Below are 21,940 nucleotides of genomic sequence, written 5' to 3' on the forward strand. Positions count from 1 at the left end.
TATACCTGGCAGGAAGACAAAGAGCTTGTTCATTATAGTGAACACATAGAAAATAACAATGGCTTTATACGTGGAACAGCAGTCAAGCTATGTTTTTCCTCCCTTTAACTATATAAGCAGTAGATATTTCTCCCTTTGAATAGCGATCCACATTGCACGGTACCATTGCTATTCAAAGTAACAGAAACAAAAACCGCGAGAATACAAACCCGACGTGAAGTTACTCACGCCACATACCCTTCAACATGGCTCAAAACCCTGGCGGTAACAATAACCGCATCCCTGCAAGCCCCTTCAACGGTAATCGGATCCAGTCACAGATGAATCAAGCCGCGAGGCCTGGAAATATAATCGGTAATAGCAATCGCTTCCCCCCGGCCCTCCAAGTGCCGATCAGATCCAGCAGCAGATGAGCGAGGCCATGGCTCCTGGAGATAATGGCAGACTACTCAATCAGCCAGGGCACCCAATGGGTCAACTTCGACAGCCGGATGTTGTACCTGGTAACCGCAGGCCCGGAGGCCCTCTCGATCCCAACATGTTCCAGCAGCAGGTGAAGCAAGCCATGGGGTCGATAAACAATAGCAATCCCAGGTTAAACAACCAGTTCGGCCTCCCGATCGGTCAACTTCGAAGACCGGGTGATCCTGCACCTCGCAACCCTGGTCGTCGTGCTGACAACAAATGGGGCCCCTTTCTTCCACTGGGAAGTACCCCTTTTCTTCCATTGGGACTGGGAAATGACAACCAGGGTTTCTTAGGACCAAGACCCCTGAACCCCGGGCCCCCTCCCATGATGTCAGGCGCCAATGGCAATACTGAAATTCCCAATCATGGAAGGGTTGAAAGCTCGGCTCCGCCAGACGATGGTGATTCACCGATGGGAGGTACCAGTGATGAAAATGTTGGAAACCCCACCGCGCAAGACGGCAGCCTTTCACACGTAGGTGATTCTAATCGACGTGTTGCAAGCCGCACGACACGAGAGGACTTCGATTGGGATTCACCGATGGGAAATGTAAATGAACGCCTTCCCCCAGCGCTGACACCTGGAAACGGGAATGCCACCCCCCACCCAGACATCCCTTCACCGTCAGCCGAAACTGACGTCTTGGTAATGGCAAATATGATGGATATATGCTTCTTCGCCACTGCCATGTATTGTTTGGGACCTGAAGGCGGACCCCGAATACCTCCTTGTCACGTTTTCTCGATGCCAAAACGACCCGACGCTCTCTATCAGGTTGAGATTCGCACCACAGTCCACCTTTCCACTCCGACCTGGGGAGGCGCGCCCCTAGAAGCCTGCGCCGAACATGGGGAGATCTACCGGAGCGGTAAAGAGCAGCTCCTCGCGCATCTACACGTCCAAGTTGTCTTGACCGAGAACCAAACGCGCCAGGCCAATCCCATGTGGACGAGCGACGGCGAACCCCCATCGCCACCGCAGCCTCAGGGGCAGCTGCCCGTGAGCCTCCCGGTCGCCTATCACAAGCCCGCCGTCACCAATTACGGGCCCGCTCGGGACGAAAAAGACAACTGGGGCACGTTTGGGGGCATCCTAGACCACCGCCACAGCGGGAGCGCGGAGGGCTTCCCCGGGATCCTCGTGCCGGGCATCGGGTTTCTCGCCACGGATGATGACATTAGAGCGGCTGCCGGGCGCGTCGTCTCGGGCATGGAGCAGAAGTACGCCGCGAACGGCGGCTTCGTCGACGCTATCCGGGCGGAGCTTCGGAAAGCTCTGCGCTGGAGCATCGTGGATCTGCCCGATTTTGACGGTGAAGACGCCGTCATCGACGAGGCCAGGTTCGCGACACTCGAAGGTGAGTTCATCGAGGCGGTTCGGGACCTGCAAGCTAACTTCGTCACCGATGCTCTTGCTGCTGGTTTCTCGCATCTCCGGCTACTAGCCCGGACGTATCAGACAGACAAGAAAGATGGAGGGCGAACCACAGGATAGCTAGAGCCGCCATTTGCCTAGGAATAAGTGAGCATTATGTAAGTAGAAAGACGTGAATCTTAAGTACATTTCTAATGGGTAATTTGTTAGCGATGATATCTCTTGCTGGGTAAGTGAACTCCCCAGCCCAAATTGGCCGTAATGAATAAAGGCAAATTAGAAAAGAACCCTGGTGAAGTTAAATTGCTTTTCATCTGTTTCTCGCAATATCCTTTGTTCTTTCAGCGTCTTGAATAAAGGGTGCCGTTGCCTGTGCTTTAGCCAATATGACACGTCCATTAAGTCATTGTCCAATATCAAACAAGCACATTATTCATGAGAATGGCATCTAACACTATTCACAACACCTGGTTCTTATACTGTTGCGGTCATAGCGCCGCCGTGAGCCCTCCCACTAAGCTTTATATTGAGCTACGGGCCAGGGGCCTGGCGACAGACACGCCATACATCGACCGCCCCATTGACACGATATGCGAATCCAGTTGGCGCAGTACGGACAACGGGAAGTTACTCGTCAAGCGCTCCAGGTCCTCCGTACTGTCTTAAATACAGAGCAGTCACACTCGCTTCTCGTCCTGATTTACCACGTCGCCGACCGCATCCTCGCTGATAAGACCCGCAGCGTCCACCTCGGCATACTGGCCAATTGGACCAGAGAAAAGGCGCACTTGTTCCCCAAGGAACATCTCGACGCCTTCATTAATACCATTCAGAGTCGTCCCGTCGAGGCTAAGATGCACCAGCTCGTCGCCACTGATGCCGTACTCTGGATACGGGATTCCCTGTCGTCCTCGGCCCTACCTTTCGTCGGCGACCCTGAGTTGCAATTAGGATATTTCATACAGGCAAGGAATCAACTCTGCGAGCGAGGTCGCAGGCTGCGCTGGTACGTCTGGAAACCGTTGCCCGCACTAGTCGGGCCTCTTCTCACTAACATCGCGACTGCTGGGGTCCGTAATGCCGCTTTCTTTATCACGAATAACGAGGGGATGCGTCCTCCATACTGAGACGATGATCTGAGACTCTACCCCTCGCGAGACCACAGGATCCACATCGCGTACCTGAAGCTGATTTGATGCGGGGCACAAGTTCAAGAAGGAGAGTTATTCGCTATTCTACGACGCGACGCACCACCCGATGGTTGGGTCGCGGAACAAGCTCAGCGCGGTGATAAAGAGTGTCAGGTTTCTGGATGCGCTATTCGTCTCAGTGACACAAAGGTTGACGAAGGTGATGGAAAGCTACCAAGGATGGCTTAGATAAGGTAAATGCTGAGTTTGATGACTTGTTCAGAGGATAAGAAGAAAACGCAGTTAGGGAAAGTAAACAGAATCAGAAGGCCTTTGATCCTGAACTTAACGTCAACACAAAGAAACACAATGACAATCTCCTTGTTTCTAGAACAGCCTCAGTCTAGTGAAGACTCAAGTTTCAGAAAAGCTTGAGGTTATCACCAACACTATAGTTGTGATTCAGGTTCTGCCAGGAGTATAAGATGGCGAGGAATTATTCATAATTCTAATTAAGGTTAGCATCCATTCATCGGACTCATTAACAATGCCTTCTTTACCACGATCTCTGGCGTCTTCGCCTTTGACTTCGAGAGAAGATGCATTATCTTCTACCAAGAGGCTGGTAAAGCAACCACCAATAAACATGCAGAATACGGGTTTCCTGTACACTTGTGGTCACCGCAGTGGCATCTACGATGAAGCCGCTGAGCTCTATGATATGCTGTCTATGAGCAATCTGGTACGCGACTGGCCTAACATGGAGCGTCAAGTCGAGACAGGCTGCGCCGAGTGCTGGTCGTTGGCGAGCACATCCTATGTTCTGATGGGCCTGTGCCAGCAGGTTCTTAGCAATGAGCATGTTGGCCAAGAGCACATGCACTCGCTTTTCATGATGCTGTATCACCTGGGGAACCTGCTCGTCGTGGCTCCCAGCGAGCAGCTTCTCAAGCTGCTACAGAAATGGGCCGAGTGCGTGGCGAGCCGCCATGCGTACATTGACAGCAAAGAGTACGAGAACAGGTTGTATTCAGCAATTTACTGCTCCAAAGTCCCCAAGCTTGTGAAGAAAGACGCCGTGTACTCGATCAGGGCGTTTCGCGAAACGGCTGATAGGCCCATTTCGGATGATGCCGACGAAAAGCGAGAGGCGTTTGCCACCGCAATGTCCCGTCTTGAGCACCGTGATCGTGAACTGACCTGGAGCCTGTCCAGACCATGGCCAGCAGACTTGGATGACTTACTCCCAGTGCTCGCCTATAGCGGGATCAAATACGCATCCCTGTTCAAAACCAAGCCGCTGGAACTCGTGGAGTTTGGCCGGGCGTTTGAATCCGTGGCGCATCGGTCGCATGACTATAGCATTTACGTCTACCACACGAAGCTGGTGGAGGCAGTCCAGAAGCTCAAGCTGGAGTCATATCAACTCTGCCGGTCTGCTGTAGACCACTCTGTGGTCAACTCTCGCGACGAGCTCAAAGCCACCATGGGAATTGCTAGTAACATGAAACCATCATTTGAGAACGTTGTGAGTCTTCACGCTGCTTTCATGGGGCAGTTGGCCTTGTGGAGGGCCGCGTAAAGCTGAGTAGTTCACCAAGTAGGATTGATTGATCTGAGTCGAAGTTAGTGAAACCGGGGAAATGCGTCGTAGGTCAAGTATGGTAGGTAATGCAAAAAGAGTTTCCCAAGTGGCATTTTCCTCTTAAGAATGACTTGTTGACTGAAGGATGGCGAAAGATGACTACGACCCACTATCACCACAAAGGCATGCGCAGGATGCGGAACAAGAGCTTGGAAAAGCCCGAGGCATATAACTTGAGAGTCTGATTATGGCCCTTCCATTGCTTACGGACCTAAGGTTGTTAATTTGACGGATGCATAGCTAAACAAGGACGAGCTCCAGCAGGCCTTCAGCGTCTGTCCCGCTTTGTTCAAGCTCTCATATTATGCCACTACACTTGTACGGAGATCCTTGTATCATTTTTTGGACAACATAAAAGACCGCCGAGTCCATTCGGGGTAATACAGGCTTTGGAGCTTTGCTGAAACTCCAGTGGTATGCCGTCTGTCCCACCGACGGCCAGGAAGGCACCGACAATTTTCGACGAGTCGCAGGCGTTGGTCAAAGGCTTGCCGAGCTCTATTTGCAAACTCTCCATCATCGATTATAAGCGTAAGACCTACCCCAAGCGTCTGGAGCGCGCCCAAGGAGGCCTAACCGCCGCTACGTCTGGCAAGCTGTTCCCCGACCTACGACGCGTGGCGTGCGATGCGGACGCCCTAATGGACAGTCGAAACTTTACGAAGCCTGACAAGCCCACCCCCACGCTTATGCCCGAGACCAACGGCCGTTATCGTTATTACGTGTTTGATCGCCAGAAACACGTCCGGGCCGCCCTGCTAGCAGCAGGGGTCCAGGAGGTAGACTACGATTTAGCGACGTGAACAATCTGAGGGCGATCCCGCGAGAACGGGAGGTGGATGTCTACAGTTGACTTGGTAGGCGCGAAGGCTTGGAGGCAATTCCCATGCTTGACTCAGATGACTCGGATTGAAGCTTCAATGTATAAGGAAGGTTCTTGGCGTTTCTGTCGCCTCAGGGGTAGTGTAACGGTGGCTGACTTTTACTATGGATGACCGTCTTCTTCAACATACCGTCATTACAGAAACAAGCTTTATACGGATGACAAATAGTCGTACCGGCCAGCTAGAGTGACCGGCCGTACCGTCAACCCACTATCGTTCTATCCTATTGAATGGTCCATCTGTAATTAGTAACATTGTGTGGACTATCTTGTGAAGTAATTTATCATACGTCGCAAGTAGAAGTAAAACTCCACTAGATACGTGGTGAATGTATTCAACGCGACATCATATAACGCAATCAGTCCATGTGCAGTGTCACGTAGCAGTATTAACCTGTCACTCTTTTATGTTCGTGGCCATAAATAAACATATCTAAGACTTGCTCCTGAGATCTCACCGAGTTTTCTGCCTCTCGCTCTTTGACCAACTTATTAATCATACTCATCTCCTATTTTGACATCTCATCGCGTCCGTCAAGTCTCCTCATAATAAAACACTATGGCCGAATCTGACCAGCACCCCGAAAAGGAGAAGGCCGCCATCACTCAAAAGGCCGAACGAGGACTACTGCAGCAGATCTCCTATCATCTCTACACGATATATCTTTTCACCGCGAGTGACCTGTGCACCACTTGCCTTCAAACCGTCATCTTTGGCCTTTTCGGCGCGGCCTCGGACTGCTTCAGCACGAACCCAAGACCAACAGAACCAGTAGCAGCAACAACACTATCTTCCAGTCCAATGGGAGCAGCAGTCCTCACGATGACCGGGCGATTTTCACGCACATTCCTATTCGTCTGGCTCCTTTTGCTGGTAGTGCAGCTCGGCAACCAGAGCGTGCCGGGCGCCCCAGAGGAAGACGCCCTCAACAAGGCGTGGCGGCCCATCCCCGCCGGCCGCATCTCTCAGTGTCAGGTGCGCAAAGTACTGCTGCCGATCGCGACTGTATTGGCCCTACTGGTGTCGTTTGCCCAGGGGACGTACGTGGAGGCGGCGGCGTTCGTGGTGACGTCCTATGTCTACAACGACCTTGGGGGCGCAGACATTCACTGGCTCGTCCGCAACCTCCTGAACGGGGTGGGTCTATCGCTGCTCAACGCCGGCGCGCTGTGGCTGGCCGCCGACGGGTACATGGACGCGCGCGGCTATGTCTGGACCACCGCCGTGGGCCTCGCCATTGCCACGACGATCCAGACCGCGGACTTTCGCGATCAGGAGGGGGACGTGGCGCGGGGCCGGCGGACGCTGCCGCTGGTTGTTGGGGATGGGCCTGCGCGGTGGACGACTGCGGCGTTGATGTCGGTCTGGGCAGTGCTGGGTCCCTGGCTTTGTGGCGCTGGGGTTGCGGGATATTTTCTCAGCATCGTCGCTGCGGGCGTGGCGGCGGTTAGTCTGCTGGTATGCCGGACGCAGGATGCTGATGGCTGGTCGTTTAAGTTGTGGAGTGTCTGGATGACGGTTATCTACATTATGCCTTGGTTGTCTTTACTTCCCTGAAGAAAAGCCAGGTTCATTAGGGGCATAAATCAGCACTGTCATGCCGTTATTGTATTTGTTTGTGATACTATGAGAACATTATAAGGGAGTGTCTAGAAACATAGAGCAAAAAGAGTTGGGTGCATGGTCTCTGGTTCCTCCAATTCTCCTTAGTATTCTCAACAGGAAGGTCAAATATCCATCTCTTTGTACAATGTTTGTACGGTTCTGGGACCAATGGTATTGCTACCTGATATCTCTTGTGAACACCGAGCCAGTCTGATCTAGTAGTAAGGTAGACCAGCGACAGTGCTGACCAACCGATTGAGGTATACCGTAGAGAACTGAGGGAACCTGCTGGACTCGAACCAGCTGCCCTTGTCCAGTTTCAATCAACACTTGATTGAAACCAGAACCGCACACTTAACCGTTAAGCTAAGCCGACCAGCGGGCGTTATGGAAAAGCCCTACAATTGGGAATTAAGTAGTCAAGGGCATGTTGGACCTGAGGCACAATGGGCTTATGGATGGATAAGCAGGTACATCTCGTACCTTGTTGCTGCCCCTTCACCTAACTGAAGGCGGCCTGGCTACCCAACCCATCCAGCCCTTCTATGTTAAATTTCTTTTTCTTTTCCCAAACAACTACACACAATCTCAATTCATTCTTCCCATTTTCCATCACAAACCCAATCCCTCAACTCGCCCACTATGCCCGCCCACGCCAAGAACCTCTCCAGCAAAGTTTACCACGGCTTCAACAGCGGCATGTACTGGGAGACAATCCCTGAATGGGACTCTCGCCGTCAGGTACTCGTCGGCCGCGCCCTTCTGTTGAACCCAGCCATGAGAAGGCTTTACAACCAACTTCGCCAAGCCACCAAAATACCTGGTGGCCTGCGCCTTCCCAATTTCAAGAAGGCCACCGTCAGTGAGGCCTTTGGCCAAATATACGAGCACGCCTCGTATAATGCCAGCAAATGCCAGGACCTCGATCCTGTTAGCTTCTTCGCCGAAATGAAGAAGCCCTTCAGCTGGGCTACAAACATCGACGCGGAACTGATCTGGAAGTTCACGTACCGAGCACTGATGGCACGCAACATCTTCTTAGAATGCCAGCCAGGTGCTGCTCACGCCATCCAACACCCGATGGTCCGATGCCTAGACTAATTCAAGGAATCCTTCTTCCGACGCTACAGCCCCATGTATGGCGAGGACACGCTCGCACTGCCCGAGGACGAACGCGACCCCCAGAAGATCATGGAGTTCCGCGAAGTCATATTCCGCACTCAAGCCCAGTACTTTCCCGTTGAGCTCACGTGCGCCGAGTACCAGGGTGATGGCACCGATAAGGTTGTCGCCGTGAAAGAGAGCGATTGCGAGGGTTCGTCGACCTTTGCGTACATGTTCGAGAACATGAGAAGAAGCAACGACCCTGGTCGCTCCCTGAGCGAGGGAATACAAGACGGTTGGCTGCGCGAGGACGGATCCGCCAACCCGGACTTCAACCCTGACTGGCTTGACCAGATGGTGCCGGAATACGACAGCGATGATACCGACGACAACAATCAGGACGAGTACAACGAGGCTGAAGAGGATGAGGAAGAGGAGGAGTACCAGCAATGGCTCCATGACTACGAGCAAGAGTACGACATCCACATGGGTCGTCACCAGCAGAACCCCGAGGAAGATGATGAGATGAGTGGTGTACTGTCGAACTTTACCATGGAGAACCTCGACGAGGATGAGGATGATGAGATGAGTGGTGCACTGTCGAACCTTGCCATGTGAGCTTCCTGGGCTCTTGAGTTACAGGTTTCACAAGCGTCTTTCACGGGCTATGATGATTTTTGAGTACGCACTGCTATTGGAACCCATCCTCTCGGTTGCAAAGTGGGCATGATACCCAATGATGGAAGGTCAGGGACGAATGAGTGTAGAGTAGAAACTGAGAAAGGTAACGGCCACACTGTACCTGCAGCACTGGAAGCGAGTCTCATGGAAGCAAGGAGTCATGGTCAGGCTTGACACCAAAGTGGCTCCAGTAAAGAGATACTACACCCAACCACGCCTCAACTCTTATTGTGCTTGCCTTGTTCTGTCAACTATTATTACAAATCACAGCCATTGTTCCGCAGTGACTGGTGTCTTGAACATGTGTCAGCATTTGTCCGTTTGTACGGCAGCATCAACGCTGTCGTTAAATTGTCCAATATAACGTTATATTTATTTGTTTATTGTCGTTCGTTTCTAGTGTACTTGATCCTTGCCACGTAATTTAGGTTGCAACGGTACTTGGCTTTTAACTATCCTTGTTATTGCATGTACTTCTATGTCCAATATTATTCTCGATGCACCCTCGTGAATGAAACTTATTACCCCAGTATTCGTGTTGCAAACAGAATTGTGACGGTCAACCCTGAACATTCGCCGCGACTAGTGAGTCAGGGTACGTTAGCCCATTCGAGGCTCTTCTTCCAAGTGATGTCCTGCACCTCCCTATCCATGGTGATGGGGTCGCTGATGTCCTTCTCGAGCATTGTGAAGTAGCCGCGCTCGTTCGGGTGAGCCCTGTTGACGGCGAGCTCGACGACGTCAACACCCGCCGCCGATGACGAGCGGTAATTTGCACCGACAAGGTAAGTAAAGACGGGCAGAAATGGTCTGACTATAAAACTGAACATGCCCTGGATATAGTAAGGTGTATTGGTGAAAAAGGCTCGGGAGTCTCCGAGGTCCCCCGGATTGACGGCAACAACGGTGATGTTTTTCGACTTCGGGTTCTGGATCTGAAGTCAGCTAGAGCTCGTTTGACGGTGGCTAGGACTCGGGGTCTCACCTCTTGCAGGTGGCGGTTCAGGGCATACATCCAAGTGGTGAAAGAACTTCCCGGTAGCATAGCGCTGCATACCGTACGCCTGTTTCTGGTCCCCGGGAGCCGGGTGCACGATGTCGTCTGTACCGTCGGGGACTACGGGTAGGAGATGCGTCATGAAGTTGGGCCTTCGATAGTGGCTGATGCTGGAGAACAAGACGATGCGGCCACCGTCATTAGAGAAACTGCCAGTGAGCCGCATGATGAGAGCCACGTGGGCGATGTGGCTGACCTGAATAGCCTTTTCGTAGCCGTCTACCGTCAGCTCGGGGTCGCTGACCAGATTCCAGTAGGAGGCATTGCAAATGATGGCTTCGAGGGGCGGCAGCTGCCCAGAGGCCACGGAAGCCGCGAGAGAGCCGGCGAACTCGTGCACGATGGACAACTCGGCATGGTCTACTTGGTGGATGGAACATTGGGACTCTGGATACAGTGCCATGATGTCGCGAAGCCGTTGGGTGTTGGGGTCTGTGTCAGCGGCGTCCCGGACTGCGAAGACAGCATGGTAGTCGGGATAGGATTTGAGCAGGTAATCAGCGGCATGTAAAGCCAGCGATCCGTTGGCGCCCGTCAAGATGATCGTGCCGGCAGCCATTGATATCGAGCAGTAAGCTCTCCCAATGGAGATACAGGCCAGGAAGTGCTGTGAGGATAACAGAGCAGTATAATACCTTGAAGGAAGCCTCCTGGAAGCGTTAATTAACGGCAAATTCGATACGAGGCAATTCGATGATAATAATTGTGATAAGATGCGCACCACATGAACCATTGTCATTAGATGAAGAGAGGACGCAATATTCGGGCATGGGGTTTCTCCGCGGCGAATTCACAAGCCGAGTTGAACCACAACCAGTCACATCGTCAGACCAGTGATGGTCAACCCATAAGCTAGAACATCTACAACTTTACAAGTAATCTTAGTTATCGCTTCTACCTAATGTCCACCACCTTGGACAAGCAGCTTAATCATTTCTCGTCTACTGCTTGGATTTCCAGCTTTGAATGATCAAGTCGACAGCCTGCACCATTGAACGTTAGTTGAGCCCCTCGGTATCAGAAGGCCACAGGAAGACGTACCTGCTCTGCCACGGCGTACACGGTTGCCGAAAGATGGGCCCCAGGGATGACGGGGAAGACACTGGCGTCCACAACGCGGAGTCCGCTGACCCCGTGGACCCGAAGGTCCCGCCCGACCACGCCGCCGTGCGCCCTCGGCATCATGGCGGCGGTGCAACATGGGTGCACGATGCTGGCCACTACGTTGTCCCGTAACCACGCCGTGACCTGCAACGGCGTATCCACCCCCTTCCCGGGTCCACCTCTACCACACCTAGGACTTCGCGGAGCGTCTTTACGTCCCAGAGGCGGCGGAAGAATGGCAAGAAAGACGAGAGCAAATCAATATCCAGAGGGTTCGTCAGGGTCCCGTAGTGCAGCGTCGGCTCGGCGTCTACGTCTGTCGTGTTAAGCAGAACGGCGCCGCGGCTGAGGGGCTTCAGCAGGATCCCAACGCTGGGCACCCCTACGCTGGGCGTGCTGAACTCGGCGCCGCCGAAGGCGACTTCGATGATTGGCTGGGCGGGGTTCTCAAAGACGCTGGCCAGGGTTTCGAGTTGGATCTGGTAGCCCCTCTGGACGGAGTCATCAGCACCAATCGGCAGGCTGTGGAGCGATGAACCGTTGGCGATCTGCTCTCGAAGTGACTTCACGATAGTGCCGTACAAGCTCGTCACGTTAGCCAGCGGGAGGAAAACGGCTTGATGGTTCCAGATCATGGTCCATGGTCCCCGCGCCGGTCGCTGGGCGAATTGCTCGAGCGAACTCTGCAGATAGGCTGCATCGGTATTAAGCATGGCTTGGTTCGGGGTCGTATTGTTGGTGACTAGCTGGTCAGCAAGATGGAAGACAAGATGATGTCAAACATGACTCACTATTCACGCCAAATCGGATTGACGAGTGATCCTGAAAGTTGTAGCCAACCCCAGGTAGATCGGCGACGATATCGATGCCGGCACTCTCAAGAAGGCCTGGGGGCCTATCCCGCTCCTCTGTAGTATCTGCGGCGTATGAATGGCCCCCGCGGATAAGATGGCTTCAGCAATGGGTCTGACAGTGAAGACGTTACCGTCCCGCAGAGACCGCACTTCGACCATGGGTGGGCCCTGAGCAGGGTCGCCGTCGGGGTACAAGACTCGCGTGACTTTGTGTCGGACCAGCAAGTCGTAGTTGGGCCTATCCTCAATAACATCCCGATAATGGCCCTGTCCAGAATGCGACCGCACGCTGGCCCAAGGGTGCTGCGAGGCCGGTACCCAGCACAGTCCATCCTTGTTACCAGCAGCGCACTCTCGTCGTGGGATTATACCTGCTTCCAGACATGCCTGACGTGACAGGGCTTTTTGTTACGCTAATCAGCAATCAAGTGTGTCAGAGAAGAGGCTGATGAGGACCCACCGGCAGATGGCCACTGAAAAGGGATGAAGCTGGAGAAAATCGGCGTCGAACCTCCATACGCTGCCTCGTAATACCAGGTGAGGTTAAGTGCTTGCGCGATTGCTTTATCGGGCTCGACGAAAGTCACACTCTATTGCCGGGAGCCTGTCAGCATATCCCGACAACTACACCGGGTTCGCAGGCTGACCTTCTTGAAGTACGGCAGGAGTGAGTCCCAGTTCCACCGAGTGTTGACATCTTTAGATACTTCACCCGCCAGATAGTCCCAGTCGTCGTAGTCAAGGCGCGACGCACGGTCGAAGAACTGGCCGTTGACCGCCGAGCTGCCGCCGACCGTCATGCCAATAAGGAGGTCGGCCGTTCGGTTGTTGAGCGTCGGGACGGGCACTGAGTAGTTCATCTGGGTAGCAGGCGGCGGCGAGCCCGGCGGATCAAAGAAGCCGGGTGTAACTTCAACATCGCCGTACTCGACTACGAGGACATGGCCTGCAGCGCTGTGAGTGGCTTGATCCACCAGAAGTGGAAAGAACTCTTACTGTCCGGAAATGCTTCCGTCAATCGATCAGCGACCGTGAGACCAGCAGTCCCACCACCGGCAATGACGAAGTCATACTCGTCTCTCAGCTCGGTATGCTGTGTCTTGACTCGGCTTGGGGCTGCGGAAGCCAGTGAGACCAGAGCGGCCGTGATAATGAGCGCGCCGATGGTAGCCATAGCGCAAGTGGCGAAGAAATACCATCATGAAGGATAAATTACTTCCAGAGTTGACGGGTGTCGACATGGATTTTATACCTCTATGCGGCCTCATACATGATTGATTGCATGGTTCACACAGCCAGTCTCACCCCCGCTTCCATCGAATGCAGATGCGATGGATAGATTATCCTGGCGTCTGCGTCTCTGCCGGTACTACGAAGCGATTGACTGCAGGCTCAGCTGAGCACTGTTGCCTGAACTGGCAAAAGTACTGAGTACAGTCAGAACCGCCTCTGGAAAGGGTTGACCAGGATTGCTGTGAGAGCTCTACTACCCCGCAAAGGTAATGTATACTTTTGCGTATGTAGAAGACCGCGCCGGAGGCTACCTACTCACTCTTCACCCTCGCAGTTCACCTACCAATGATCTTCGAAGATCTCCCCTGTATCGATCTGCACTCGCCGAAAGCGAGACCAACATAACGCAAAAGCAAGTACATACTATATCATCAGCGAGTGAGCGCTCCGAGAGCTTGGAAGACACATATGCCGTTCCTCCCGTGCCAACATTGTGTATGGAGATTGATATCTTGGCATTGCGCAACGCTGCAGCAGTGCTTACGTCTCGGTCGGAATTCACAACATGCTGAGCCCGATAGATATAGCGGCCAGGCGCACGTCGGCTAACGCACATCTTTCTCTCTCTTCTGTACTTATCAGATGTTGTTTTTGTGCTGTTTCTGCTTCACATATATTCTAGCGCAATGGAATCCCCTGATCATCACCATGCCTCAAAAGCTGATCAAGCCACAACCTCTGACATGGCGATTGTCGAATATGTGGACTCTCACAACAATGGCGTGCTATGTGCTTCTTGTTTGCAAATAGAAGTCTCTTTGCGGGAGGATCAACGCGATAGCGAAATTCCCATTCCCCAGCTTTCACCTGCTTGTCCTATGTGTACATTGATTGACTGGATGCTGAAAGAGAACATGGGAGTTCATCGGCATTTATGCAACTCATTGTACTACATCAAAAATGGTGGCGGCAGGGTCGAGCTCTTTTTCGGAGAGATGTCTCGTGGTAATAAGCTTCAAGAGCTATGTTGCTTTCGCAGAATGAGCGAGCATTCACAATATCGTCCCCACAGCAGAGTATGTGTGGTCTCAAGACTAGATCTGGGCCAGCAACCGGATTTTGATCGTTTAATTCGGGTCAAGAATATTGACTACAGGGCAGTGAGGGCGATGATTGATCAGTGTGGCCATGAACACAAGGATCGGTGTGGACCAACGACTTGGAACCAACCGCTGAAGTTCTTTCATCTGGTTCATTGCGAGAGCCGACGAATCGTTCCTATGCAGGAACCTTGCAAGTATGTTGCTCTGAGCTATGTTTGGGGGAAGCCTGGGAGCACACCTGGCGGCCAGTCAACCTTTCCTCCGACAATCGAAGACTCGATCGAAGTCACCATACAACTTGGCTTTGCTTATCTATGGGTCGATCGGTACTGCATCGACCAGTCGAACGATTCTCAAAAGATGACGCAGATCCAACAGATGGGCCAGATCTATAACCAAGCTTCGCTGGTCATCTTTGCTGCTGCTGGCACAGATCCAAGCTATGGTCTTCCGGGAATTAGCAAGCCACGAACGGATCCACCAGGCGCTGTAATCACCGGGAAATACAAAACGGTGCCGGTCCCTGAAGATCCTTTCTGTCTGGTCAGCGACAGCGTATGGGCTACACGAGGCTGGACTTACCAAGAAGGCTTTCTGTCTCGACGGCGGCTTTTCTTCACAGCTTCGCAATTGCTATTTGAGTGCGAATGGAGTAGATGTGAAGAACTCGCCTTCGACAAGGGGTTACACAAGATCCAGCCCATCCCTACCGAGCGTCCGGAGGGATATCGAAGCCTCAGAGAATTCCACCGAAGAATTAAAAACTTTTCCTCTCGACAACTTGGATACGTGGAAGACCGATTAAGGGCATATCTTGGTGTCCTGGCAAGCTTCGCTGCAGCCCCGCAGCCGATCTATCATATCTGGGGCGTCCCAGTGGTCTCAAATCTCCAGGGAGAATGGCAGCTTTGTTTGAATGACTTGGTAACAACAACGCCATCTTATAGAAACCCAATGTTCCCAAGCTGGTCTTGGCTTGGATGGGCGGGCCAATCAGATGAAAGAGTTCGCTATTCCGATGAGGTTGAGGCCACCTCATCGATGGTAGAAGAAAACGGCCAAACAGTTGAGCTCTCGCCTACGCTATTGCAGCGATACTACTCTGTCGGAAAAAGTCCCGAGGCTGCACCGACGGTTCTACGGTTTGAGGGCATGACCTTTCCGATGTTTGCTGCAGAAGATATCAGTCCGAGCCCAGGATGCAAACTCATGAGGCTTTGTCTTAGAGAGACTCGTTCGCAAGACAGAGTAATGATAGGTTCAGACTGGACAATGCCAAAAGGGGCTGATAGATTACGTTGGGCATGTTGGAATAATCGGTATAACAGATGGATTTTTGCAGAATTCATTGTCATCGATCGGTCCTTTATAGATGTTCTTAGCGGTGTTGAGAAGATGGAGTTGCTTGGAGTTGCTACGTCGAAACCCGGCTCGAATCCACACTATTATAGTATCCTCCGGGCAGTGGAAGGTGGATACGAGACGGTAGGTTGTTTGACCTTGATGGTACGGCCATTTAGCACCATTGTTGTCGATATAGGAAACTTTGAATCTCTGCAGAGCTACAAATTGGAGGATTACTTTCCTCACGGGATGCAAGAAATGATCCGATGGTTATAATATAATAGCGCGGCATGGGATATCGGTGAATGGGAGGAGGCTGGAGACAGGATGTTGGGAGTTACTGTGTTGTTTATGTATCTACCAGGGGTCACCGAGTACTAGTCATGTTCTTCCCAATGTATATCTTCCATTGATTCAATTTGATCCAATAGCGAGCCAGCCCAGCATAACTAAAGGACTCACAGCCAAGATGATATCGTGGCAAGTGACACTCTGGTAGTGGGTGATTCGATGCATTGACATTCAATTTCTTATCCTTCATGAATTATACTATTGATACAGGGGCACTGCTACCACTACAACTTCGAAAAGACAGTCGGAACCTCCCCACCCATCTCGACCAGCGTGCTCTTATTCCGGACCCAAGCCTCCAACCCGCGCCGCCCATTCTCGACGCCGACGCCACTTGACTTCCACCCGCCTACGGCCATCTCGGCCGGCGACTCGCCCCACGTGTTGATCCAGGTGATGCCCGCCTCAAGCCGCGAGATGACGCTGTGGCAGGCGTTGACGTCCTTACCGAACACACCAGCGGCCAGGCCCAGCTCCGTCGCGTTGGCGCGCTGGACCGCCTCGTCAACCGTGTCGTAGTAGAGGATGCTCATGACAGGCCCGAAGATTTCCTCGCGGACGATGGCCATGTCGTCGGTGCAGTCGGTGAAGACGGTGGGCTCGATCCAGTGGCCTTTCTGTAGCGCCGAGGACAGGCCCTTGGGCTGCGCGACGCCGCCGCAGAGGAGGGTGGCCTTGTCTTGCTCGATGCCGCGGCGCACGTACGCCACCACCTTGTCGTAGTGGGGCTTGCTGCTCAGTGGCCCGAAGTTGGTTGCCATGTCGAAGAGGTCCCCGGCGCGGACGTGCTGCATCTTGCCCAGCACTGCTTTCTCGAAAGCCTGCTTCATCGACCGCGGCACGAAGACCCGCGTGCCGTTGGTGCAGACCTGCCCCGTGCTGAAGAAGTTGGCGAGCAGCGCGCCGTCGGCGGCCTGGTCGACATCGGCGTCGGGCAGCACGATCAGGGGGCTCTTGCCGCCAAGCTCCATGGTAACGTACTTCATGCCGCCGGCCGCCGCGCCCGCGACCTTCTTGCCCGTGCTGACCTGCCCCGTGAAGCTGACCTTGGCGATGGCGGGGTGCGCCGTCAGCTGGCCGCCGACGTCACCAGCGCCGTAGACAACGTTAAAGACGCCTTCGGGCAGGCCTGCCTCGCGGTAGATGGCGGCGAGGTACTCGGCGTGCATGGGCGTGTACTCGCTGGGCTTGTACACCATGCAGTTGCCGGCGGCTAGGCAGGGGGCTGACTTCCAGAGCGCGATCTGGATCGGGTAGTTCCAGGCGCCGATGCCGGCGCAAACGCCCAGGGGCTCCTTGGTGGTGTAGACCATGGCCGAGGGCCGCAGGCGGAAGGCCTCGCCATTGAGCCCGCCGCCCGCGACGAGGTTGGCGAAGTACTCGAGCACGTCGGCGCCCGTGACGATGTCGACGGTCGACGTCTCGGAGTAGGGCTTGCCCGTGTCCAGGGTCTCGACGCGGGCTAGCTCATCGTTGCGCTCGCGCAGGAGGACGACGGCGCGTTGTAGAATGCGGGCGCGCTCTACGGGCGGCGTGCTGGACCAGGAGGGGAAGGCGGATTGGGCCGACTTGATGGCGGCTTCGATGGAGCTTGGTGACGAGGTATGGATGGTGCAGACGGGCTCCGCTGTCGACGGGTTGATGGTCTTGAAGGATCCGGGGAGTCTGCGGCGGGCTGCGGCTTCCCCGCATAAAAAAGTGTGGCGGTCCTGTTCGCGGCGCACCATCTTGTCGGACTTGAGTCGGTTGCCCCGGGTCTGTTGATGGTTTACTTGGTGGGATACTGTAAAACAAAAGCAATGGATTAGGCAATGGGGGCAGGTAAGTATGTGGTCAGCAGGTTTAGGGAACAGGGGTGCCCAATTGAGAGGCTGGGAGAGCAAAAGAGACAATTCGAGTAGGGGCCTGTGAGATGGGTTGCTGCTGCATTGAGTACAGTAAGACTTAATCAGGCCAGGAGGAGCCGCTTTTACCGTGCATAGGTGGGTAAGGAACGGTCACGCTCGGCGGTTCACCGACTCGCGCGTCTTGCCATTAGGGCCCGCCTGGGGGGCCGACCGCCGACGCTTTGCTTTGGGGGACGAAGACGGCTGTTTCTGCTTGATGAGCTGGAGAAGCTGGACGGTTTTCAGTGGCCGAGACTCCCTCCCGGTCGCATTAGCGGGGAGAGCCAGGGTCTAAAAGTCTATTTTGCCCAAGCCACTCACTGTCTTGACTGCCTGATTGAGGTCGGTTAGCTGGCTACTGGACCGTAACGTACGTACTGTGTGCAGTACAGTATGGATGCTCCAGCACTTCTCCAGCACTCCGCGCCCCCCCCCAGACGCGCCCCACCTAATAAGAACATTCAATTTCTGTGACATGACGTATCCTTCTTTATCTGCAAACGTTTTCTCCCATTCCACTCTTCGACTTATCAGTCAGTTCATGGGTGCAGAACTTCGCTCACTTTGGCCAGTGGTCACTCCGGATGATTCAATGCTGGACCCCAATGGCGTGATCCTGCAGTCCCAGAGCGACATCCATGCATTTCCGTTGGCCATTGCCATGTTGTCATGCAGGCAGGGTCCAGTCTGTCTCGGCCGAACACAGTAGCCGCAGGCTATCGCTATCGACCCGACCTTCTTCCCCTGTCTTGCAGCACCGTAACCGTTATCAGCCGTCGTGTCTTCCCGTCGGTGCCGATGGGGCTTCTTCAGTCCTCGCTTTCAAGTTGACAACTCGCCTATCAGGGACACGCTACTTGGCACACGGATGCATGTATGAGCCACTGTGTCAGCCGATGGGCATCCGGTGGGATGGGTTGGGTTGAGCTGAGTCGAATTAAGAGTTGGATTGCTCGCTTTGGAAGCTTGAGTTTTGCACTTCCACCACCCTCTGCGCGCCCCACCCGATTCCTTTCTTCGCTGCCAACTGCCTTGGCCCTCCATCCCTACCATCCCTGCGATCCATACGCTTCGCTTTCTACACTAGAATCCGGATCAGACGCGGGCAATCCACTTGGTGATGGTTTTTCAATGTGGAACCTCCCTCTAGTCTCACCTCTTGCTCCTAGTTTCCTGGGCTCCTCGTTTTAGTCTACGGGGTGCCGTCTTTGCCTCCAACCTCCTACTGCGCACTGCCTCCATCCCCCGTCCGATCGACCACCTAGAGACACGCATACTGCATACCTGGACCAGTTGCTAGATAACATCCTCGTCCGGCTTACCGTCCGTTCCTTGGCGTGGCGCTGACCAATAAGTATTCTTTTCCCCGACCGCTCTTCGTCGCCGGCTTTCTCTCTTCCTCTTTGCCGTCTGACCAGCAATCAGACGCTCAGCATTCATCACCTGAGCCTATATTCACTTACCTACCAGTCCTTACTTTGCATTTTGCTCTCATACCTATAATACCACCACCACTTCCACCATTCCTTCAATTGCTTGACCTACAACATGACTACCCAACAACTTCCCGTCGCTGACTCGGAGCGGTACGACTATGTCTGTGTCGGTGGCGGCACCGCCGGATGTGTCCTCGCCGCAAGGCTGGCCGAGAGTCTCCCTCAAAAGAGGATCCTCTTGATCGAGGCTGGGCCGAGCGACTTCATGGATGATCGCGTGCTAGACCTGAAGAAGTGGTTAGCCCTGCTTGGGGTGAACTCGACTACGATTATGGCACGACGGAACAGCCAATGGGTAAGTGACTTTGCGACATGCGTCCTTTTCACCCCGTCCTCTTTTCTGACCAAACCCGCAGGCAACTCTTACATCCGCCACTCTCGCGCCAAGGTCCTGGGAGGTTGCTCATCTCACAACACCCTGATCTCATTCCGGCCGTTCGAGTATGACCTGAAGATCTGGCAGTCGCTCGGCGCCCGCGGCTGGACATTTGAAACGTTCATGAGAATGATGGACAAGTTGAGAAACACTGTCCAGCCTGTCCACGGACGTCACCGAAACCAGCTGTGCAAGGACTGGGTCAAGTCCTGCAGCACGGCCCTGGACATCCCCGTCGTCCACGACTTCAACAACACCATCACTAACACCGGCTCCCTGAAGGAAGCCGTTGGTTTCTTCTCTGTCAGCTATAACCCTGACAATGGCCACCGCTCCAGTGCATCCGTGGCCTACATCCACCCTGTCCTGCGAGGCGACGAGAAGCGGCCTAACCTGACCATTCTAACCCACGCCTGGGTTTCCAAGGTGAACGTCAAGAACGGCGTCGTTGCTGGCGTCGACCTGACCCTGCACGACGGCTCTTCGCGGACCATTACTGCCAAGAAGGAGACCATTCTCTGCGCCGGCGCCGTCGACACCCCCAGGCTCCTGCTCCTGTCCGGCATTGGCCCCAAGAAGCAGCTGTCGGACCTCGGCATCACCACAGTGCACGACCTGCCCGGTGTAGGCGAGAACCTTCAGGACCACCCCGAGAGCATCATCATGTGGGAGCTCAACAAGGCCGTGCCCGTGGGCCAGACGACCATGGACTCGGACGCCGGTATCTTCTTGCGACGCGAGAAGCCCGACGCAGGCGCCAAGAAGTCGAGTGCCAACCCCGAGGGTATCCCCGACGGCGATATCGCCGACGTCATGATGCACTGCTACCAGATCCCCTTCACGCTCAACACCTTGCGTCTGGGTTACGCCGAGCCCAAGGAGGGCTTCGCATTCTGCATGACGCCCAACATCCCTCGACCCCGGTCCCGCGGCCGCCTGTACCTGACTTCTTCGGACCCCAAGGTCAAACCGGCGCTCGACTTCTGCTACTTCACCGACCCCGAGGGCTACGACGCCGCCACGCTCGTGTACGGCATGCGGGCCGCCCGGAAGGTGGCGCAGCAGGCACCCTTCAAGGACTGGATCAAGCAGGAAGTCGCTCCGGGGCCTAACGTGCAATCGGACGAGGATCTCAGCCACTACGCACGCAAGGCCGCGCACACCGTCTACCACCCCTGCGGCACCACGCGCATGGGCGATGTCACCAAAGACGACATGGCCGTCGTCGACGAGAACCTCAAGGTCAGGGGCCTGAAGAAGCTTCGCATCTGCGACGCGGGCATCTTCCCGACCATTCCCAGCATCAACCCCATGCTTACCGTGTTGGGCGTGGCCGAACGGTTGGCTGAGCTGATCGTCGAGGAGGACGGCAAGACCGAGAAGGCGCGACTCTAAACTAGACTAACACGCGATTGCGCTTCAGGTTCTTGTGGGAAATCAATGAGTGAATGGAGTATATGGGCGGCGCAATAACCTAAAAATGGTCTTCGAGAATAACGACACGGCCTCTGAAGATTCACGACCTAGATGTTTTCCTGTACATACATAGCGAATAGGTGTTATATCCAAATTGCTTTTTATTAACCTTCTTCCCGCGTTCAATCGTCCGGCTGTCGGTCTTCGTGTTAGGAGGGGCTCCGAAATGATTGGCCGAAGCATTGCCCAGCATGCTCTTTGCGACACCCGTCAAACCCGTGCCGTGCACCACCATGCCTCCTTTTTTCTGCTTCTCACCGGACACATCAAAACCCCACCATCGCCATGATTGGACCAAACCCATGTGCGTGCCATACGCCCGGTTTCTATGGAGCAAACCCGTCGGTGCGATTCTCTCCAACCACATTTACTGGCCATGATCCAATCGCTTTTTGGGCCGGCAGGTCGTGTGGCCTCCTGGTAGCAATGCAGCATGGCAGCCCGGAATCACCGTTGACGAAACGCCTTCAATTGATGAAACGAGGCTTTCGATTCGTCCTTCTTGATGCCCAAACTCGTTGCCTTCTTTTCTCGTCCTCTGCGTCTTCCGCAGGAACTCTTTAGCCGTTGGGGTCATTCGCAGCCTGCCGATTCCCAAGTCCCCCTCCGCGAATAGCATCCGGCTTACTGCATGCACCCATCACCCCTACTGGCTGTCGACCCGTCCACGTTGCCCACCTCACCGGTCGGCCTCTTTCCTGCACGCACTTCTCTGCCTCTCGGTCCCCCCCTCACCTCGGATCATATTGGGCCGTCATTTGCGCCCTC

The 21,940-nt window shown here is 54.2% G+C and overlaps 12 protein-coding genes across 12 annotated transcripts; 7 read left to right on the forward strand and 5 right to left on the reverse strand.

Moving 5' to 3' along the window:
• Window positions 1-1,561: 1,561 nt before the first annotated feature.
• PG998_012235 (uncharacterized protein) lies at window positions 1,562-1,900 on the reverse strand (the record flags this gene model as incomplete). Its single annotated transcript, XM_066879051.1, has 1 exon — window positions 1,562-1,900. The coding sequence occupies one exon, from the start codon at window positions 1,898-1,900 to the stop codon at window positions 1,562-1,564; it is 339 nt and encodes a 112-aa protein (XP_066725435.1).
• A 533-nt stretch (window positions 1,901-2,433) lies between these two features.
• Window positions 2,434-2,970, forward strand: PG998_012236 (uncharacterized protein; the record flags this gene model as incomplete). The annotated part of the gene is made up of 1 exon (XM_066879052.1): window positions 2,434-2,970. One exon carries the CDS (start codon window positions 2,434-2,436, stop codon window positions 2,968-2,970), a length of 537 nt encoding a protein of 178 aa, XP_066725436.1.
• Window positions 2,971-3,619: 649 nt separating this feature from the next.
• On the forward strand, window positions 3,620-4,555 carry PG998_012237 (uncharacterized protein; the record flags this gene model as incomplete). The annotated part of the gene is made up of 1 exon (XM_066879053.1): window positions 3,620-4,555. The coding sequence occupies one exon, from the start codon at window positions 3,620-3,622 to the stop codon at window positions 4,553-4,555; it is 936 nt and encodes a 311-aa protein (XP_066725437.1).
• Window positions 4,556-5,034: 479 nt separating this feature from the next.
• On the forward strand, window positions 5,035-5,421 carry PG998_012238 (uncharacterized protein; the record flags this gene model as incomplete). Its single annotated transcript, XM_066879054.1, has 1 exon — window positions 5,035-5,421. One exon carries the CDS (start codon window positions 5,035-5,037, stop codon window positions 5,419-5,421), a length of 387 nt encoding a protein of 128 aa, XP_066725438.1.
• Window positions 5,422-6,060: 639 nt separating this feature from the next.
• Window positions 6,061-7,059, forward strand: PG998_012239 (UbiA prenyltransferase family-domain-containing protein; the record flags this gene model as incomplete). Its single annotated transcript, XM_066879055.1, has 1 exon — window positions 6,061-7,059. The coding sequence occupies one exon, from the start codon at window positions 6,061-6,063 to the stop codon at window positions 7,057-7,059; it is 999 nt and encodes a 332-aa protein (XP_066725439.1).
• Window positions 7,060-7,749: 690 nt separating this feature from the next.
• Window positions 7,750-8,829, forward strand: PG998_012240 (uncharacterized protein; the record flags this gene model as incomplete). The annotated part of the gene is made up of 2 exons (XM_066879056.1): window positions 7,750-8,190; window positions 8,215-8,829. The coding sequence occupies 2 exons, from the start codon at window positions 7,750-7,752 to the stop codon at window positions 8,827-8,829; spliced, it is 1,056 nt and encodes a 351-aa protein (XP_066725440.1).
• A 653-nt stretch (window positions 8,830-9,482) lies between these two features.
• PG998_012241 (NAD(P)-binding protein) lies at window positions 9,483-10,508 on the reverse strand (the record flags this gene model as incomplete). The annotated part of the gene is made up of 2 exons (XM_066879057.1): window positions 9,483-9,821; window positions 9,906-10,508. The coding sequence occupies 2 exons, from the start codon at window positions 10,506-10,508 to the stop codon at window positions 9,483-9,485; spliced, it is 942 nt and encodes a 313-aa protein (XP_066725441.1).
• Window positions 10,509-11,169: 661 nt separating this feature from the next.
• PG998_012242 (uncharacterized protein) lies at window positions 11,170-11,766 on the reverse strand (the record flags this gene model as incomplete). The annotated part of the gene is made up of 1 exon (XM_066879058.1): window positions 11,170-11,766. The coding sequence occupies one exon, from the start codon at window positions 11,764-11,766 to the stop codon at window positions 11,170-11,172; it is 597 nt and encodes a 198-aa protein (XP_066725442.1).
• Window positions 11,767-12,497: 731 nt separating this feature from the next.
• PG998_012243 (GMC oxidoreductase) lies at window positions 12,498-13,081 on the reverse strand (the record flags this gene model as incomplete). Its single annotated transcript, XM_066879059.1, has 2 exons — window positions 12,498-12,853; window positions 12,904-13,081. The coding sequence occupies 2 exons, from the start codon at window positions 13,079-13,081 to the stop codon at window positions 12,498-12,500; spliced, it is 534 nt and encodes a 177-aa protein (XP_066725443.1).
• A 1,099-nt stretch (window positions 13,082-14,180) lies between these two features.
• PG998_012244 (HET-domain-containing protein) lies at window positions 14,181-15,863 on the forward strand (the record flags this gene model as incomplete). The annotated part of the gene is made up of 1 exon (XM_066879060.1): window positions 14,181-15,863. The coding sequence occupies one exon, from the start codon at window positions 14,181-14,183 to the stop codon at window positions 15,861-15,863; it is 1,683 nt and encodes a 560-aa protein (XP_066725444.1).
• Window positions 15,864-16,162: 299 nt separating this feature from the next.
• PG998_012245 (betaine aldehyde dehydrogenase) lies at window positions 16,163-17,665 on the reverse strand (the record flags this gene model as incomplete). The annotated part of the gene is made up of 1 exon (XM_066879061.1): window positions 16,163-17,665. One exon carries the CDS (start codon window positions 17,663-17,665, stop codon window positions 16,163-16,165), a length of 1,503 nt encoding a protein of 500 aa, XP_066725445.1.
• Window positions 17,666-19,372: 1,707 nt separating this feature from the next.
• On the forward strand, window positions 19,373-21,091 carry PG998_012246 (GMC oxidoreductase; the record flags this gene model as incomplete). The annotated part of the gene is made up of 1 exon (XM_066879062.1): window positions 19,373-21,091. The coding sequence occupies one exon, from the start codon at window positions 19,373-19,375 to the stop codon at window positions 21,089-21,091; it is 1,719 nt and encodes a 572-aa protein (XP_066725446.1).
• Window positions 21,092-21,940: the final 849 nt, after the last annotated feature.

The sequence above is a fragment of the Apiospora kogelbergensis genome, assembly GCF_038363985.1.
Source record: "Apiospora kogelbergensis strain CBS 113332 chromosome Unknown utg000008l_segment0_segment0, whole genome shotgun sequence".
NCBI lineage: Eukaryota > Fungi > Ascomycota > Sordariomycetes > Amphisphaeriales > Apiosporaceae > Apiospora > Apiospora kogelbergensis.